Source organism: Lepidochelys olivacea, assembly GCF_965140295.1.
Source record: "Lepidochelys olivacea isolate rLepOli2 genome assembly, chromosome: 7".
Taxonomy (NCBI): Eukaryota; Metazoa; Chordata; order Testudines; family Cheloniidae; genus Lepidochelys; species Lepidochelys olivacea.
Window position 1 is genome coordinate 32590992 of NC_140417.1, and position 18677 is coordinate 32609668.

An 18677-nucleotide genomic window follows, 5' to 3' on the forward strand; every position below is an offset into this window, starting at 1 on the left:
CAGAGGCAGCGGGGCCACTTGCTAGGCTGGGAACAAAAGCGCTCGGGGAGCAGCAGCCGGGCCAGACTTCGGGACAGCGGGTCCAGCTCCCCCCTCCCCGGGATCCGACAGACTGAGACCTCCCCTGCCTCTCTGGGGACCGCGGACGCAGAGAAGCAACCTCTGGGTGCGGACAAGGGCGGGGCTGGAGGAGCGGGGCTGGAGCGGGGATGCCCCGGCAGGGACGGGGGAGCGGGGCTTGCGGGGGGCTGGTGGGGGGATGCCCGGGCGGGGCAGGGGGGAGCGGGGCTGGAGGGGGGATGCCTGGGCAGGGATGGGAGGGAGCGGGTCTGGTGGGGGGCTGCCTGGGAGAGATGGGGGAAGCGGGGCTCGCAGGAGGTGGAGGTGTAGGGGGATGCGCAGGCTAGGTGGGGGGGAGCGAGTCAGGCGGGGGGGGGCTGTTCCGGCTGGGGTGAAAAGATCGGGGCTGGAGTGGGGATGCCTGGGCGGGGATGTGGGGAGGAGGGTTCACGGAGTTTAGAGCGGGGTGCCCGGCTGGGATCAGAGGATCAGGTCTGTCTGTCTGGAGGGGGGATGCTCGAGCGGGGTTGGGGGGAGCACGGCTCTCGGGGGATTGGAGGGGGTGCCCAGGCTAGGTTGCGGGGAGCGGGTCTGGCGGGGTGTGTGTGCTCCGGCTGGGGTGAGAGGATCGGGGCTGGAGGGAGGATGGGGGAGCGAGGCTGGAGGGGGGATGCTCGGGTGGGGGTGGGAGAGCGGGGCCGGGGTTGCCCCAGCTGGGATAAGAGGATGGGGGCTGGCAGGGGGCGCCCGGGTTGAGATGGGGGCGTGGTTTGCAGGGGATGCTCCTAAGGCATGAGCCACGCCCCCCCCTCCTCCCGCTGGTGGGGCTGGCGCTGGGTGCCAGGGGACGTGGTGGATGCCTATGCGAACCTACGTGCATTCCTGCACACAAGCCCCGGGCTTGGGCTGTTGCAACGCCTGGGCTGGGCTAGGCTAGTAGGAGCGAGCGGGGCTCGTTGCTGCAGCACTGGGAAGGGGGGAGCGCGCTGTGATGCACAGGGCATGGGGGGGGTGGGGGAGGAGACAGGGCTACAGACAGAGGGGAGGGAATCTGAGCCAGTTATAGCCCTGGGATCCAGCCCAGTGCCCAAATTCTGCGCTGCATCCAAATTAAGCTACATCCCTGGGCCTAGACTAAAGTGCCCTAATCCCATGTCCATAGCCTGGTCAGTTTCCTAACCCCGTGGCTAGGGAGTGAGGGGCAGCAGCAATGACCCCTGATTGCTGGCTAGGAGGGGGTCGGTTTGGGCTTGTTATAAACTGCAAGGGAAATAAGGAGGGATAGCTCAGTGGTTTGAGCATTAACCTGCTAAATCCGGGGTTGTGAGTTCAATCCTTAAGGGGGCCATTTAGGGATCACGGCAAAAATTGGGGATTGGCCCTGCTTTGAGCAGGGGGTTGGACTAGATGACCTCCTGAGGTCCCTTCCAACCCTGATATTCTATGATCTATGATATATTAATGACATGGGAATGATTGGGATGCAGGGCCTTTCCCCTGCAGGGGACACCAGCAAATCCAGCCTCTGACTGGGCCTTTGCCCTCTAAGCTAGTGGTTCTTAAATTTTTTTCACCTGAGGACCCCTAACAAATTTCAAATGGAGGTGCGGACCTCTTTGGAAATCTCAGACATAATCCGTGGATCCCGGGGACCACGCTTGGAAACCACTGATCTCAGGCCACCAGTTCAAATGCCCAGACTAATGAGGCCAGCCATCAACAAATATCTCAGAACAGCAAGATCTCAACACTGTAACTAGCCTCACAAAGATGTTTATTTGTGGTAGCCCCTAGGAGCCCCAGTCATGGACCAGAGCCCCACTGTAAGAACATAAGAGCTGCTATATACTAGGTGAGACCATGCTCTGTCTTGCTCAGTATCCTGTCTGTAGCAGTGGTCCGTACCAGAGCTTTGGAGGTGGGGGTGTAGAGAACAGGCCAATTATAGTGTGATTCACCCCTGTCTTCCACTCCAGGCTTCTGTTAGTCAGAGGTTTAGGGTCTCCCCAAGCATGGGGCTACATCCCTCACCATCTTGGCTAATCCACTGATGGACCATGAATGTATCCAGTTCTTTTTTGAACCCCTTTATAATTTTGCCATACCATGGCACTGAATTCCACAGATTAGTCGTGTTGTCTGAAAAAATACTTCCTCTTGCTTGCATTAAACCTGCTGCCTATTAATTTAATCAGGTGACCCCTGCTTTTTTGTATTGTGTGAAAGTGTCAATAACACTTCACTAGTCACTTTTTCCACACCATTCATTATTTTATAGACCTTAGTCATCTCTTTTCTAAGGTGAACAGCCCTAATCTTTTTAATCTCTCCTTGTTTGAAGCTGTTCAGTACCCTTGATCATCTTTGTTGCCCTTCTCTGAACCTTTTCCAGTTCCACAATATCCTTTCTGAGATGAGGCAACCAGAACTGGACATGGTATTCAAGGTGCGGGTGCACCATGGATTTATAGAAGGCATTATAATATTTTCTTTCTTATTTCCTATCCCTTTTCTAATAGTTCCTAGTAGACTGTTAGTCTTTTTGACTGCTGCTGCACATTGAGCAGAAGTTTTCAGACAACTATCCACGGTGGCTCCAAGATCTCTTTCTTGGGTGGTGAGCTAGGTAAGCTTTCTTGAGCTAGACACTATACAAACAAAAAGATGTCCCTGCCCCAAAGAGCTTCCAATCTAGCCGTGGAGCCCCAGTGTTGGTGTATTAAAGATTTCTGGGGTGGGGTGAGGTGGGAAATAGACTGTATGAACCTGCCCCCACCCCAATTTCCTTTGATAACCTAAAAAATTGTTTAAATAGAAAGAATTTTACAAATCAAATTTACATGGAGCTCTGTGTGGTTTCCATAGATAGAGAGATTTTAAGGCAAGGTGGCACCTTTCATTCCTCTCAGCGCAGACACTGAAAAGCTATCTGTCAATTTCCACTTCTGATTATAGAATCAATTTCTAGTCCATTTCACCCTCGGGGTCTCATGTCCCAGCTCAGTGCTGCAGTGTCTGATTGCAAATTGCTCAAGGCCAGAAACAGATTTTGCTTTGTTTTGGTTTGAAATAAAAATGATCCCCACTGGAATTTTTAAAACTCCCAACCCCTTTCAGTTGGTCTCAGGTTTTGTAAACCTGGGAAAATCTCAACGTTTAGAGCCAAATTTGACTTTACAGCAAACTCTCTAAAATCAGAATGGACAAAATCCTAAACTGTTTTGTACAGTATTGCTGTGCATTGTTAAACTCATGCCATGTTCCACCCCAGAGGTGGCTGCATTTCAGCACAGGGTGGGGGATCCCTATATAAATAGCTGATGCGATCCCAGCCTGCAACTGTGCACTGGGTGAAAGATCCCTGTTTAAATAGCCCCTGTGCCCCACCCCAGAGGTGGCCGCATTTCAGTGCAGAGTGAGCAATCCCTGTGCAACATCGCAGTTAATAATACCTAGCTCTTATATAGCACTTTTCATCTTCAGTTCTCAAAGCACTTTACAAAGGAGGTCAGTATCATTAGTTGTGTTTTGCAGATGGGGAAACTGAGGTACGGGGAGGTAAATGACTTGCCCAAAGTTACACAGCAGGCCAGTGACTGAGCTGGGAATAGATGAACTCAAGAGTCTTGGCTCCCAGCCACTCCTTCTTGATCCATGAGACCCCACACCTTTCCCAGAGCTAGGAATAGAACGCAGGAGTCCTGACTGATCAGTAGTTACCTGCCTCCTGCCTATATGTCCTGGAGAAAAATTCAATAGCAGGCTTGTGTGACTTTTCCAAAACTGGATTTGGGGGCAGTGGGGAATTGGAACTCCGGATGCCCTGTACTTTGCATCTGGATTGTATTCCTGACTCTGGGAGGAGAGTCAGTTCTAATGATTAGAGCAGTGGGGGAAGCTAGGAATCCGTACTCCTGGGTTCATCCATTGCCAGTTCCTCCTCTCTGCTCCATGCCTCGTGCTCTGTGAGTGACCCCAAGCTGAGGGAACAAGTGAGTGGAGGGTCACAGGATGAGGTGGGGTGTGCATGTGCATCTCAAATTCTCTGGCCCCCAGCACGTTTCAAACGTGCTCCTGCCGGATGGGACTAGGTGACTCAGAGGAGTGGCACCGCCTTTTGTCTGACCACAGCTGCGTCTCCCAGTGCGGAGGAAAGGTGCTGACTCAGCAGCCTCTGGGAACATGCTCTGTCTGGGGGTGCTCCGAGTCGGGGGGCTGCAGTAGAGAGAACCGCCCCTCCCCACAAAGCCACCATGCTACCCGTAGCAGTGGGTCTCTGGTGTAACCCCTCTGGTGGTAGAAGGGAACTCAGTCTCTGGCCTGTTAGTCCGTAGCCTCTGTTGAAGAGAGATGGTGAAGACATGGGAGACTGGGAGTCAGGACTCCTGGGTTCTACTCCTGGCTCTAGAAGAAAGATAGTGGGGACTGGGAGGCAGAACTTCTGGGTTCTGTTCCCATTCTCTGGAAGGGGAGTGGGGACTAGTGGTTAGAGCTGGGAGTTAGGATTCTGGATTCTAGTGCAAATCTGGGAGGGAAATGGGGTCTAGTGGTTAGAACACAGGGAAACTGGGAGTCAGGACTCCTGGGTTTTATCCCCAGCTGTGGCAGAGGATCTAGTAGCTTAGAATAGGGGGAGCTGGAAGCCCGGAATCTTGGGTTCTGGCCCTGGAAGGGGGTGTTGTCTAGTGGTTAGAGCAGGGGGAGGGTCTGGGAGTAGGACTCATTGTTCTCTCCTGAGCTATAGGAGGAGAGTGGTCTCTTGTGATCAGAGCTGGGTGTCAGGATTCCTGAGTTTTGTCCCTGGCTCCGGGAGGGCAGTGTGAATGCTTCACATGGAGGGGTTGATCAACAAGGGGAATCAGTGAGCTAAGGGTTAACAAGGCTTGCTTCCAGGGCAGTGGCCAGCCAGCCAGGGGCACCCAGATGGGCTACACTGGCCGCTCTGCACGTAGCCTCATGCTCACAGATTAGCAGTGTCTGTAGCCTGGGGCACAACGGCTAAGAGCAGCTGGCAGCTGTCCATGCTGCCGCCTCTGCTGGTCCCCAGGGGGTCAGCCCCAGAGCTGTCCGGGGGAGGAGGGCTATAGGGCAGTGTGGAGCGGAATGGGGTATCTGAGTTTAGAAGGTGCTGGAGGCAGGATGCCAGCCTCACTGTCCAGCCTTTTAAGGGCTACACAAAATCCGTTGGTTAGGGGGCTCTCCTGCACCCACGCTACTTCAGAAGGCTTGTAGTGATTAGAGTGGGGGAGCTGGGAGTCAGGACTCCTGGGTTCAATCCCCAGTTCTGGGCAGGGAGTGGGAGTCAGGACTCCTTGATTTTTTTGCTGGCTCTGGAGCAAAGTTTATTAGGCTGGTGACCCAGTGAGGATATGTAAATAATCCTGGATAATTTAATATTATAGTTTGTGATATTTATTAACAGAACCCAGGAATCCTGACTCCCCGCCCCCTGTTCTAACCACTAGCCCACCCTCCTGTACATTCGGGGACCACTCCAGGTCATTCCTTCACATGCTGGGTGTCTATGTCCCATTGGTGGGTTCAGGACATGTCCCCGGGCAGGGCTTTATGTGTCTCTGTGCTGCAAGCTCCCTGCCTTGAGCTCTTAGTGGTTCCCTCTCTGCAGAGCCCTCCATGGCTGAGATCGTGATGAAGAAAGGGCTCCCCCTGGCTGGCCGGACCCTGGGGGAGTTCCCAGTATCCCCTCTTCGCTTTGCGTCAGCATCAGGGAGCCGCCAGAGGAACCTGGACCGCATCAGGAGTGGAGCCAAGGTACAAATGGGTCTGGCCAGAAGATTAGAATCATAGCAATGTAGGGCTGGAAGGAGTTTTGAAGGGTCATTAAGTCCAGCCCCCTGTGCTGAGGCAGGGCCAGGTAAACGCAGAGCATCCCTGACAGGAGTTTGTCCAACCCGTTCTCAAAACTCTCCCATGACGAGGATTCCACAGCCTCCCCCCGGTAGCCTGTTCCAGAGCTCAACTACCCTTAGAAAGTTTTTCCTAATATCTAATCTAAATCTCCCTTGCTGCAGATTAAGACCATTACTTCGTGTCCTGCCTCCTGTGGGCACAGAGAACAATTGATGCCCGTGCTCTTTATAACAGCCCTTTACATATTTAAAGTCTGTTATCATGCCTGATTCTCTGACGGGAGTGTGGGTATTGCGAATGGGATACAGGGCCTTTCCCCTCTAGGGGGGGCCAGCTCCAGTCTGGCCCCAGGATGGGAGGACTCGATGACCCAAGGGGGCTAGGAATGAGGCCTGGGGCCTTTCCTCTCTAGGAGACACTGTCGATCTGGTTTAGGGTGGGAGGACAGGCTGGCTTGTGGGGGGAGGAGACTGGGACACGAGGTACCAGACAGTATCCCAGCCTCCACCCATAGAGGGGTGATGTTTCTCCCCTTTTCCAGACTTGCAGCTCTGACTGGACCATTATGCCTGGTGTTATCCCAAAATCCTTTGCCAGTCCCAGACCTGCTCACCCAGGGTGCTGGTCTCCTGTGCTGGGGCAAGGCACTGGCTCTCTGCTGTGGACATCACAGCTGGACCATGTCCTGTCCCTCTTCCTGGTCCGCTCCATGGGCCCCTGGCGCTTGTACCATCAGAACTCTCCTGCAGTGGGCAGGCTGACAGCTGAAGACATGCAAAAGGCCAGAGACGCCAAGGTGCCACCTATCCGGCCCTACAGGCATATGGTAAGGGGGTGGGGTCTAGTGGTTAGGGCAGGGGTCTGGGAATCAGGGTGCCTGGGCTCTATTCTCAATTCAGGGAGGTGAGGAGTGTAGTGGTTAGAACAGGGAGTCAGGACTCTTGGGTTCTATCCTCAGCTGCTGGAGGAGAGTGGGGTCTAGTGAGTTAGAGCAGGGGGGCTGGGAGACAGGACTCCTGGGTTTTATTTCTGTCTGTGACCAGGCAGTGTGTAGGAGTACACAGGGCTTTCTGCTCCCATACTGCCATGGGGTGAAACAGGCGCTGTCTGGGAGAGTCACCCCCGCTCTGTTTTGCAGCTCAGTGACAAATCCTGTGAGCGGAAGGTCCCCGCAACTCGGCTCGGCAGGCTGGCCAACTTTGGGGGTAAGAAGCATCCAGCGCATGCCCTGATAAGGGAAGGTCTTCCCTGCACAAGGGCCCCAGCTGACCCAGGGGACGGGACACGGGGCATTTCCCCTCTAGGGGGTCCCAGCTTCAATCTTCATTGTCAGAGGGGCCCAGCATTGAATCGGTCATGGCAGCTGAGTTGGCGGGGGATGGGTCCCTGTGGGGTCAGGAGAGGCAGGTCAGCAGGGGGCACTGTGCTGTGTATAGCATTAGTCCTACTGCATCCGGTCTGGACACACACACACAGAGACTAGTGGTCTAGCCTCCAGGGCAGCAGGAGACAGTAGGTTAGGAAGAAAAGTGTTCCCAGGAGCCGTGTCAGCATCTCCATGGGGCTTAAGGGGTGACTTGTTGGATGCTTTGTCGGGTGGGTGGCTCTGGAGGTCAGTGTGGGGGCGGCTTGCAGAGCAGTGAAGTAGGGCTGGTTGGCCTGGTGTGTTATTCCTCCACTCTGTCCCCTAGGCTTAGCTGTGAGCGTCGGGATCGGGGTCCTGGTGGAAGCTGCCAAGAAATCCTTCCGGACAGAAACGGTTGTGAAAGGTGAGTGAAGGACACTGGTGGCAGCCCACTCACTCACACACTTGGATAGGCACAATCAGAATCTCCCTCGCACTCTCAGACACACTGGTGGTCGGGTATGGACACAATCAGAATCCTTCTCTCACATTCAGACATGGTCCCAGTCAGGTACAGACATAACTGAAATCCCTCTTGCACACTCAGACACGCCTGTGGTCAGGTACAGACACAATTGGAATCCTTCTGCACTCTCATTCACATGTACACATGTGGACACACATGCTCTTGTGATACACCTGGGGCCCTTTTACACTAACGCACCCCCAACAGTAGCAGTGTTGGAAGCTGCCCTGGGGGCAGGGGCTCAATGCACAAGTAATCACGCTTGGGCACATGCATACGTAGAATCTCACACTCCCTGGCTCACATGCACACTTAAAATCTTACACTATTGGACACCCATTTCCATGGTGCACTGAGGCTGCCTGGAGACCCCTGCCCTGTGTGCGCGCAATGGGAGTGGGGTGCATCTTTCCTGTGACCTCATTGTCTCCTGTGGGGAGAAAAGCATGTCACAACCAAAGGCTTGAACCTGTGGCTTGGGCTGGAGGGCAGGGTGCCAGCTGGGCCAATGGCCGGTGTGATTCTAGTGCCAAGGCTGGGATCAGATGGCAGGGGATTTGGACGTGACAGCCAGGCAGGGCGGGGCCCCTTGCCAGCAGGGCTTTTCCGGTGATGTGGGGGGCAGGGGGAGTACTAGCGCTGGGTGGGTCATTGGCAGGTTGGAAAGGATTCATGGTGGCGGGGTGGGGGGGTGAACAAATCATTTTGTTTGGGCTTCAGAGCCTCTGGAAACGATTTGTCACTGTTAATGGAAGGACGTGTTAGATCAAAAAGTTGTTTCAAGGTGCAAAATCGCAACATTTTGTTTCAGAGCTGGCCCAGCCAGCCCCTGCGATTTCTCCCAAATTGTGCTGCAAGATTGAAAAATGTCTAAATGAAAAAAGTGGCAAAATCCACAAGCCTTTGGGAGAGGTTTGGGAGTCATGGAATTGCTGTTTGTCAGTGAAGTAACGGGTGGGGTGAAAAGGGTCACCCAGCTCCAGTGAGCAACACCCCCTTTTCCCCCCCAGAAGGGGGTCCTTGGCTGCCAGATCTGTGATGCTATGGTTGACAGGCAGGGATCTGTGCTGTTGTGGGGGGTCTCCCCAGAGGATATGGGGGGGTTAGCTCTGACCTGACCACTACTTTGTTCTCCCCCCACCCCCAGGTGAGCCATCATGCTCGAGCTCAGGTGCCCTCCTGTCTGAAGCCAATGCAGAGCGGATCGTCCGGACCCTGTGCAAGGTGCGGGGCGCGGCCCTGAAACTTGGCCAGATGCTGAGCATCCAAGGTGAGGAGGCGGGAGGATTGGGGGGTGGGGGCTGCCAACACCCCCAAATCCAGGGCGGGATTGTTCCCTACAGTCTATTTGCAAGGGCTCCCTAGCACTGAACTCCGTTGCCTCCCCCAGGTGTGGGGCTTGCTGCGGTGACAGTTCCCCAGCCAGACCCCCCTTCGCTCTGCCCAGTGTCACCCCACTGCTCCTTCTCTGCAGCCTGGCATCCCCAATGTCACATCCCCCCCAACGCAGCCTCTGATGCTCTCCTCTGCTTTGTACCCCCAGACGACGCCCTTATTAACCCTGCGCTCCAGAAGATCTTTGAGAGGGTCAGGCACAGCGCTGACTTCATGCCCACTAAGCAAATGATGGTGAGTGGGCTGTGGGAGGGGACAGACTCGGAAGGGGGAGGACTGGGGGGTCATGGGAAGGTGGGGGGCCCAAACCTGAGGTGTGGGGGTGCAAGGGGTGGGGATGGTTGGCACTGACCCTGCTGTTCTCCCTTCTCCATGCAGGGGGTGCTGAACAGCGAGCTGGGCCCAGACTGGCGCAGGCGGCTGGCCTGGTTTGAGGAACGCCCCTTCGCTGCTGCTTCCATTGGGCAGGTGCATCTGGCGCAGCTGCTGGATGGGCGCAATGTGGCCATGAAGATCCAGGTATCAGCAGGACGGAGGCGAGCCCAGATCCCCCTGCAGGCAGCCTCCATCTTGGCAAGCAAACCCGAATTCCCAGCAAGCAGAGCAGCGGCCATGTGGAGGCTGGTCTTCCTGGGGCACTGGTGGCAGCCATGTTAGAGGCCTCTTCCCCCGGAGCACTGGACGAAGGTGGCCATGTTGGAGGCCGGTCCCCCGGGGCACTGGTAGCCATGTTAGAAGCTGGTTTCCCGGGGCACTGGGTATTGGTGATTTCACCCCATTCAACTGGCCACCATGTCCCAGTCTGGCCCTCTGTGGCTGGTGCCTGTTTGCCCAAGAGGCTGATGGGAAAGGTCTTGGCATCTGTGTGATTGGACTGAAAGAGCTTCCTGTACCTGCCCACCAGTGGTTGCATTTAACCTCCTCCTTTGAGCACCTTGAGTCCCCCCCCCGTGCCCGTCCCCCCGCCCCCCGTGCCCTCTTTGGTTCGTGACATCTGTGCCATGGGCAGGCCCCATGGCTGCTGGGTCTGACGCCATTTCCCTTTCCCCCAGTACCCAGGCATCGCCCAGAGCATCAACAGTGACGTCCGGAACCTCATCTCCCTACTGAGTCTGAGCAACGCGCTGCCTGAAGGTACCAGGTCCCAGGCCCAAGGGCCCACATTCCCCCCCCGGTGCTATCACGGCCTTGCTCCCTCCTGGTCCCAAGAGTGCCCAAGCCCTCCTAGGCCTTCCCCCAAGAATCGGGCTCCTGGTCTCCTGGCCAAATCCCAACTCTTCTAATGACATTCTGCGAGCGTGGTGTGTGTGGGGAGGGGCCTGGGAGCCAGGACTCCTGGGTTCCATCCCCAGCTCTGGGAGGGGAGTGGGATCTAGTGGGTTAGAGCAACAGGGGCTGGGAGTCAGGACTCCTGGGTTTCAAGCTTGACCATATTTGGCTTTGGGCAAGTCCCCTCCCTGCTGGGTGCCTCAGTTTCCCTGTCTCTGGAAGGTGACAGAGGGTGTGACTCACTCTAGGCTCCCAGGTGCTGGGCTGAGCTGGGCGCTGGCACTGACATCCCTTCCTTGTCCACTTCCCCGCAGGGCTTTTCCCTGAACATGCCATCGAGGTGATGAGCCGTGAGCTGGCCTTGGAGTGCGACTACAAGCGGGAGGCTGCCTGTGCCATGAGATTTCAGTAAGTGCCCATGTCAGTGTCAGATCCACCCTGGCACAGTCGCCCAGAAGATGGTACAGTCAGCCATTCTGGAACACTTGCCTTGGGGCTGGTGTTGTCAGCCACTCTGGCACAGTCAGCTGGAGGAGTGGTACAGTCGGGCACTCTGGCACAGTCACCTGGAGGAGTGGTACAGTTGGCCACTCTGGCACAGTCACGTGGTAGGTATGGTACAGTTGGCCACTCTGGCACAGTCACCTGGAGGAGTGGTACAGTCGGGCATTCTGGCACAGTCACCTGGTAGGTATGGTACAGTCGGGCACTCTGGCACAGTTGCCTGGGAGATGGTACACATTGGTCCAACTGCCTGGTAAAGGGATGGTACAGGTGGCCGCTCTGGCAGTCACCGTGGGGATGGTGCAGGCGACCACTCAGGCAGAGTCCCCCACTGTGTGTGTGTGTTTGGGGGGGGCGGGGTTAGGCTGGAACAGAGCCTACACCGACACAGCCTCTCTTGTTACATTCCCTCCACAGGCAGCTGTTGCAGGGCGACCCGGTGTTCTATGTGCCGTCGGTGATTAGCGAGCTGAGCACCCAGCGGGTGCTGACCACGGAGTTGGTGCCCGGCTTCCCCCTCGACCAGGCCCAGGGGCTGGACCAGGAGACACGCAACAGGGTGAGGGGGGGAAGACACTCGCATGCACACAGGATCCCATGCGCTGGGACGCATTCCTAGTCTCTCTCATGCCCCCTTGGGACCTCCCATTGGATGCCCTCTGCTCACGTCTGCCTCAGGATCCTGCGCCCGCAGACCCCACTCCATGCCTGACCCTTTTCACCTTAACTCTGGGATATGGAGCCAGGGCTCGGCGGTTCCCAGCCTGATCCTAGTGGGGGAGGGAACCTGTCATGGGAGGGGGCATAGCAGGACTGGGGGCCATTGTGTTCAGGCTGGGCTCTCTCTCATCCCCACAGATCTGCTCCAGTATCCTTGATCTGTGCGTGCGGGAGCTCTTCCACTATCGCTACATGCAGACTGACCCCAACTGGTCCAACTTCTTCTATGATCCACATAGCGGCAAGGTATAGACACCCCCAGTTGCCCTCCATATCAGAGCCAGCCAGCACCGACCCCTTTCCCTGAATGGGGAAACCCCCTACTGCCCCCCCCATGTCAGAGCCAGCCAGCCAGCCGGGGTGGTTTGTGGGGGAGGGTGGGCTGATCCCTCCCCTGCCCCCACATCGCATCCCAGACCTGGGTTTCCCAGCTGATTCTGACCCGCTCTTCCCTCTGTTGGACACCAGGTGGCGCTGCTGGATTTTGGAGCCACCCGCAGCTTCGACAAGGCCTTTACCGATCAGTACATTGAGGTGAGACTACTACTACTGCTGCGGGCTTTGTCCAGCAGGGGGTGCTGCAGGGAGGAAGGCAGGAGCTCTGGCTGTGGGGGGAGTTCCTGGCTATTCCAGCCCTGGCCTCTCCCAGCAGAGGGCACTGTAGGGAGTGGGGCAGGAGTGTTTTGAGCCCTGTGCCCATCTCACATGGCCTCTGGGCTGCTCTGCTAATGATTCCAGATCATTAAGGCTGCGGCTGAGGGCGACCGGGCTGGGGTACTGCAGGGATCCATCGTGCTTCGGTTCCTCACAGGCTATGAGACTCAGGTGAGACTCTTGGGCCCCTCTCTGGCCACAGCATGGGCCCAAGTGCCCAGATGTTTGGGGGCAGAACCCTGCTCCCCCAGCCATCTCCATGCCTCCAACCTCTGCCCAACTTCCCTGGCTCTCCTAGCCAGTTCTCTGCACCCACCCATCTGCCTGTGTGCTCCCCTCGGTCACCTCTGTGCCCCTGGGTCCTGCCCACCTCCCTATACCTCTGCATCCTCTGTCCCCCGCTGCTACCTGACCCCATCCTGACCCAGGCTCTGCTCACTTCCTCAGGCCCCTCTATGCCCCCTGCCCTGTACTCTAACCCACCCCCATGCCTGCCTCGCTCTCCTCCACCATGTTTCCCTCCAGTCCCTGCCCACCCCCTCAGCTCTCTCAGTGCCCCTCAGGTGCTCGCTCTCACACCACCCTGGCCCCCCATGTTCCCAGACTACCCCCCCATGCCCCTCCTGCCACCAGGCATGCTGCCCTGGGCCTGTCCTATGCTCCTCTCCCCCAGGCAATGAAGGATGCCCACGTAGATGCCGTGATGATCCTGGGCGAGGCCTTTGCTGCCGACAGGCCCTTCGACTTTGGGGCCCAGAACACGACGCACCGGATACACACCCTCCTGCCCATCATGCTGCAACACCGCCTGATACCGCCCCCCGAAGAGACCTACTCCCTCCATCGCAAGATGGCCGGCTCCTTCCTCATCTGTGCCCGGCTTGGTGCCCGCATCCCCTGCCGGCCCATCTTCCGCCAGGCCTACGCCCGCTACTGGGGCCGGGAGGGCTGAGACTGCAGAGTGCGGGTGGCGTCCTGGTAGGGTGGGGGGCCTAGCAGACATTTCGGTGTGTGGCACCCACAGGGTGGTTCTGGGGGTTTAGGGATGCCATCGTGGAGAGTACATTGGGAGCCCCTGCGCCATTGAATGATCGGAGTTTCAAGGGACCTTTCTGAGCTGGACTCAAGGGATTTTTGAGGGAGACTTCATGGAATGATGGGAATTTCAAGGGAGCCCTCAGGTTCGTGACAGTTTCAGGGGGGCTCTCAGGGACTGGAGAATTTCAAAGGGGCCCTCATAGAAGGGTGGGACTGGGAATTTCAAGGGCCCCTTATGGGTAGGTCTCAGGTGAGTTTTGAGGGAGCCTTCATGGAATGAGAGGAGTTTCAAGGGATCCTTACTGGGAAGTCTTATATGAGTTTTGAGGGAGCCCTTACAGGATGATGAGATTTTTGAGGAAACCCTTAAGAAAGGGAACACCAAGCAGAGGGAGCTGGGGAGGAGGTGATTGGGTAATTGTCATAGACTTTAGGAAAGCTGGGGGGGTTCCCTTTTCCCACCATGGTCATGCTGATGAATTCTATACAAGCCTGTCCCCCACTGTAAACGCCATGGGCCTGCCCTCCTTCCATCTCTTCACCCAGCTGGGATCCCCCACCCAGAAACTGAACCAGGCCCTGTGGCTCTGTGGGGAACCCTCCACTTCATGCTGGCATCAAAGGAGGAGCAAAGGAGTTGATGTCATGACCCTCCCACAGCAGGGGAGCAACCCCATCTGTCTCCCAGTCTGCATGTATCTCCCCAGCCAATGTAGCCCATGTACATTGTGGTGTGTGCCTGTCTTCCCCTAGGGGCAGCACCAGGCATTACAGCCCATGCTCACTACAGCGTGCACATGCGTGTCCTCGCCTAGGGCCTGAGCCAGGCATTGTAGCCCATGCACTTTACTGTATGGATATCTTCCTCGAGGGGCAGCACCAGGCTGTGTGTTTGTGATGTGTGCATTTCCAAGTAAGGGCTGAGACAGGCTTTGCAGCCATTGCACATTGCTGTATGGATATCTCCCCCTAGGGGGAGAGCCAAGCACTGCAGCCCATGTGCATTGCAGTATGTGTATGTCTCCCCCTAGGGGCAGAGCCAGGCATTGTAGTGCTGGCACATTGCAGTGTGTGTCTCCCCCTAGGTGGAACTCTAGGTAATGCAGCACATGTGCATTGCAGTCAGGGTGTCTTCCCAAAGAGGCAACTCTGAGGATTGTAGTCCAAATGCAGCAACCACCATATCCCCAATAAAAAGAATGAAATGCTGAACTGGTGTGTGTGTGTGTGGCAAAGCCATTGGGGGAAGGGGGGAAATGAATGGGACATTACAATGGTATCAAGAAAAGCTCTTGCCCAACAGCCAGTGTGAGTGGCTCCGTGATCTAGTTAAAAGCATGTCTCCCCCTGACAAACGGGGAGGGAACATTAGAGCCTTGGGTTCAAGGATGCACTTTGGCTATTACAGGGCCTTTTCTAATAGCCAAGTCTGGGAGATATAGGTTGGGCAGGCTCTTCTGCGCTGCTCCCAATTGCTGCTTGGGCTGAGCTAGAGGTGGAGTGACCCCTGCTGGCGGAAGATGAATAGCAGAAGGTAGTCCATTCCAAGCATAGGGGAGAGGAATCAGACTTGTGCCCCAAAGGTGGGCAGTGGATCTATCCTGAGGGCAAGATGGTTTAGGCAACAGCGATTCCCAAATGATGGGTCAGGACCCCAAAGACGCCTGCAAACCCATTTTAATGGGGTCACCAGGGCCGGGACAGCATTAGAGTTGCTGGGACGAAGCTGAAGCCCAAGCTCTACCCCCACCCGGGGTTGTGAGGCTCTGGCTCTGCCCCCTCCCCCAGGGTCATGTAGTAATTGTGTTGCCAGAACTGCTGGGCTAGGGTATGGAGCTGAAGGGCTATGTCTGTACATTGCACTACTTGCGGTTGGCCGGGGGGGGAGTGTCTCCTTCCATTCATGCACCTTTGTTCCTGGTGGCAGGAGAAGGGGATGGAGCACGGGGGTGCAAGGAATAAGTTCCCAATCCCTCCCCTCAGCCACATGGGGAGGATGAAGGACAGGGCTCCAAGGGGGAGAAGGTTAAGAATCTGCACTTCTGCCATTTGACCACTAAGTGGCACCCTCATCCCTCTGGCTGATTCACCCAGTGCTGAGATGCAGCCGCCTCTGGGGTGGGGTGCAGGGGCTGTTTATACCAGGATCTCTCATCTGGTGCTGAGATGCAGCTACCTCTGGGGTGGGGTGGGGTGGGGTGGGGAATTGTTTAACAATGCTGCCCAATAGCTTAGAGCAGAAGAATCCTGTATCTCACGGGAATGGCCGGGGGCATTTAGGGAGGCAGCATGGAGTGTCCCTGAATTAGCATTTGCCCCAGACACATGACATACAAGATCATTGATGATAAGAGGTGGCCAGGAGCTGAATTTCACTTTGAGGCAGGGCCCTGGAGGGTTAAAGGACTGTATAGCTCCCAGTACAGCCGAGGGCTCTGACCCCCAGGGCTCTGGCTGCGAGGATCTCCTCTTCTAGGAAGTCCTGTGGGAGGCATTGGGAAGAAACCCTTTGTCTAGCAGAGATACCCCTCTCTTAGGCCGAGCCGCGCCCACTCCAGTGACCTGCATTTAAGAGCAAAGTGCTGAGCGATAGACGTGACTGACCATTTGGAAAGGAGGACTCATGGAAAGCCAGGGCATCTATTCATCCACACATCCGTTGCTGTCCACTTCCCCTCTCCATCCATCCCCCCACTCATCTACCTATTGGTCTGTATCCAAACCAGCTGGCCAGACACATACCCCCAGCCAGCCATTCCCCCCCACACACCCACCTCTCTCTCTCTCACTCTGACTGGGACAAGGTTCTTTCCAACACGCCCTGACTCTCAGTGCAGGGCTGAGGTTTGTGGCATAGGCCAGGATTCCTGGAAACCAATTCCCTTTGGGATGGGCTCATCACGCACTTCCCCCGCCCCGCCCCATTGTATCTCCAGGAAGTGGGGAGCTCACACGTACACACACATGCACACACCCTCCGCTCTGCCCTTGGCCCTGACACGCCACCAAAACTGAAAGTTCTCTCTCCTGCACCTCTGGGACCCGCCCTGCAGGCCAGTGAACTGCCTGGCTGCTTTCTGGAGATAAGGTGTGGGAAGGATCCCCAGCCTGGGCCTCCCCACTAACTGGGGCACATCCCAGAGACATGGGGGGGAGGGGGGCAACCTCCCCTGTGCAGGGTCAGAGCTGCAGGTGCCAGGGCAGGGGAGCCAAAAGTCACTACCTGCTTAGTGCCCACGGCAGGCTGGTGTACAACAGGGGTGTGTGAGCCCCTCTATTGGGGGGAAGGTTTGCACACATCCTGGGCTTGGGGAGGGGCTCTTCAATCATGAATCAGGGTGGTGGGATTTCGGTCCAGATGTTATTCTCAGAATGACTCCCAGCCCCCATCCACCTGTCCTAACCACTAGACCCCACTCCCCTCCCAGAGCTGAGGCTAGAACTTAGGAGTCCCCTTTACTCAGCAGGCCTCACGCCCCTCCCAGCACTGGGGATAGAACCCAGGAGTCCTGACACTCAGCCTGCCTGCTTTAACCCAGCAGACCCCACTCCTCCCCCAGCGCTGGGGATAGAACCCAGGAGTCCTAGTTCCTTCTGGGGTGTGTCCCTTCTCCCCTCAGCACAGTAGTGTTTATCTTTAACCATTGTGAAGCACTATCTCTGAGCTTAATTGCCCCCTCTAAACATGGGAGGGGGCAGAGCTTGCTTCCTTTGCCCGGGTCTCTGAACCCACCCCCAGATAAGGGGAAGGGACTGTGAGAAGAGGGTTGATGGGAATGGGAATTAATCCTGGAGTTCTTGCAGGGGTCAAAGCCAATGCAGGAGGGTGGGGCAGGATGGGAGTGGGGGCTGGTGGCTTAGAGCTGGGGGTGCTGGGAGCCAGGACTCCTGGGCTCTATCCCCAGCTCTGGGAGGGAAGGGGGGTCTAGTGGGTGAAAGTGAGGGGGGCTGGGAGTCAGGACCCCTGGGTTCTTGCCCCAGCTCTGAGAGGGGAGTGGGAGCTGGGGGGTTAGAACCAGGAGGCAATGGACTGAGCTAATCTATTGACATTTAGCCCCTAGATGGGGTCCTTCCAGGGCAGGCCAAATTTGGCCTTTGACTCCTCCAGAGCGGGCTGTTGGGGCAGCCCCTCCTTGCTGTGGGGGTGGAGGGCTGGGTTGTGGCTGGCTGTACTTTGAATCCCGAGGTGCTTATCAAATATTTACAGCCAGGCTAATCATTAATCTGCTTGTGCTTTATGGGCCTGGCCTCCTGGTGAAAAGATAGCCCAGCCCCGCCCGGCCCATCAGTCCCTCCAGCTCTGGCAGGGTCCAGGCTGGCAAGGGTACAGAGAAGGGGAGAGAGACAGAGAGACCAACCCTAGGGAGATGCCAAGGTAAGACCCTTTCCAAGTTTTCTTTCAATCTATCTAGTACCCCACTCCATTTCTCTGAACCCTGCCATTGATCTTTTAACCCCTTTGTCTCCAGAAAGAAAAGGAGTACTTGTGGCACCTTAGAGACTAACCAATTTATTTGAGCATAAGCTTTCGTGAGTTACAGCTCACTTCATCGGATGCATACTGTGGAAAATACAGAAGATGTTTTTAGTCTCTAAGGTGCCACAAGTACTCCTTTTCTTTTTGCGAATACGGACTAACACGGCTGTTACTCTGAAATTTGTCTCCAGACAGGCTGATGTACCTGCGGGGCAGGCCCATGTCTTTTCCCCAACCCCCTTGGAGGGACTCAGGGGCCATCTCCATGGCACCCTGCAAGGTGTCCCTGAATGCTTTACCTGGCATGGAGATGCAGGCACCTATGGGGTTGGGCGCAGGGGCTGTTTACTACAGGGGGCCCCTTACCCAGCCGTGAGATGCAGCTGCCTCTGCGGTAGGGTGCGGGGGCTGCTCATACAAAGATCCCTTGCCTGGTGCTGAGATGCAGCCATCTCTAGGGTGGGACATGGCTGCAGTTTAACAGCACACAGCAACACACAACTGCATAACAGTTTGGGATCGGCAGTGAAGGGGAATCTGGTCTCTCATTGACATGGCATGGGGGATAGAGGAAGGCCAGTTGGAATCAGCCCAGCTGGGATGTGTCCATCAGGAAGTCCTAGTGCAAAGTAGCTTGGGATCTCGGCAAGCCCCACAGGCTTCAGAACACTTGGCCTTGTGATGTCATTGCAACCCCCAGTGGCACAGCAATAGGGAGGGACAGAGCCCCAAGCTGGAGTCAGGACTCTCCTAGGTGTCTGAACAGGAAGTAGATATGGCTTTTCAGTCTGTCATTCTGGGAGTCAAGACTCCTGGGT

At 56.3% G+C, this 18677-nt stretch overlaps 1 protein-coding gene across 2 annotated transcripts; it reads left to right on the top strand.

Moving 5' to 3' along the window:
* On the top strand, nucleotides 1–14594 carry LOC311524244 (atypical kinase COQ8A, mitochondrial-like). 2 transcript variants are annotated; one of them, XM_084635142.1, is made up of 16 exons: nucleotides 1–166; nucleotides 2580–2686; nucleotides 5687–5832; nucleotides 6473–6757; nucleotides 7070–7136; nucleotides 7623–7700; nucleotides 8950–9072; nucleotides 9346–9431; nucleotides 9576–9716; nucleotides 10250–10331; nucleotides 10781–10874; nucleotides 11388–11529; nucleotides 11829–11936; nucleotides 12159–12224; nucleotides 12429–12515; nucleotides 13018–14594. In XM_084635142.1, the coding sequence occupies exons 3-16, from the start codon at nucleotides 5695–5697 to the stop codon at nucleotides 13294–13296; spliced, it is 1776 nt and encodes a 591-aa protein (XP_084491268.1). In that variant the 5' UTR covers nucleotides 1–166; nucleotides 2580–2686; nucleotides 5687–5694; the 3' UTR covers nucleotides 13297–14594. The 2 variants fall into 2 exon arrangements, with proteins under 2 accessions (XP_084491268.1, XP_084491267.1); XM_084635141.1 differs by lacking the exon at nucleotides 2580–2686.
* Nucleotides 14595–18677: the final 4083 nt, after the last annotated feature.

What these genes read in the sequence shown, in the direction of transcription:
- LOC311524244 (XM_084635142.1), top strand. Translation starts at nt 5,695, where the DNA reads ATGGCTGAGATCGTGATGAAGAAAGGGCTCCCCCTGGCTGGCCGGACC. An exon ending in GACAGAAACGGTTGTGAAAG is followed by an intron (nt 7,701 to 8,949) that starts GTGAGTGAAGGA and finishes CCCCACCCCCAG; the next exon opens with GTGAGCCATCATGCTCGAGC. An exon ending in GCCTGTGCCATGAGATTTCA is followed by an intron (nt 10,875 to 11,387) that starts GTAAGTGCCCAT and finishes TTCCCTCCACAG; the next exon opens with GCAGCTGTTGCAGGGCGACC.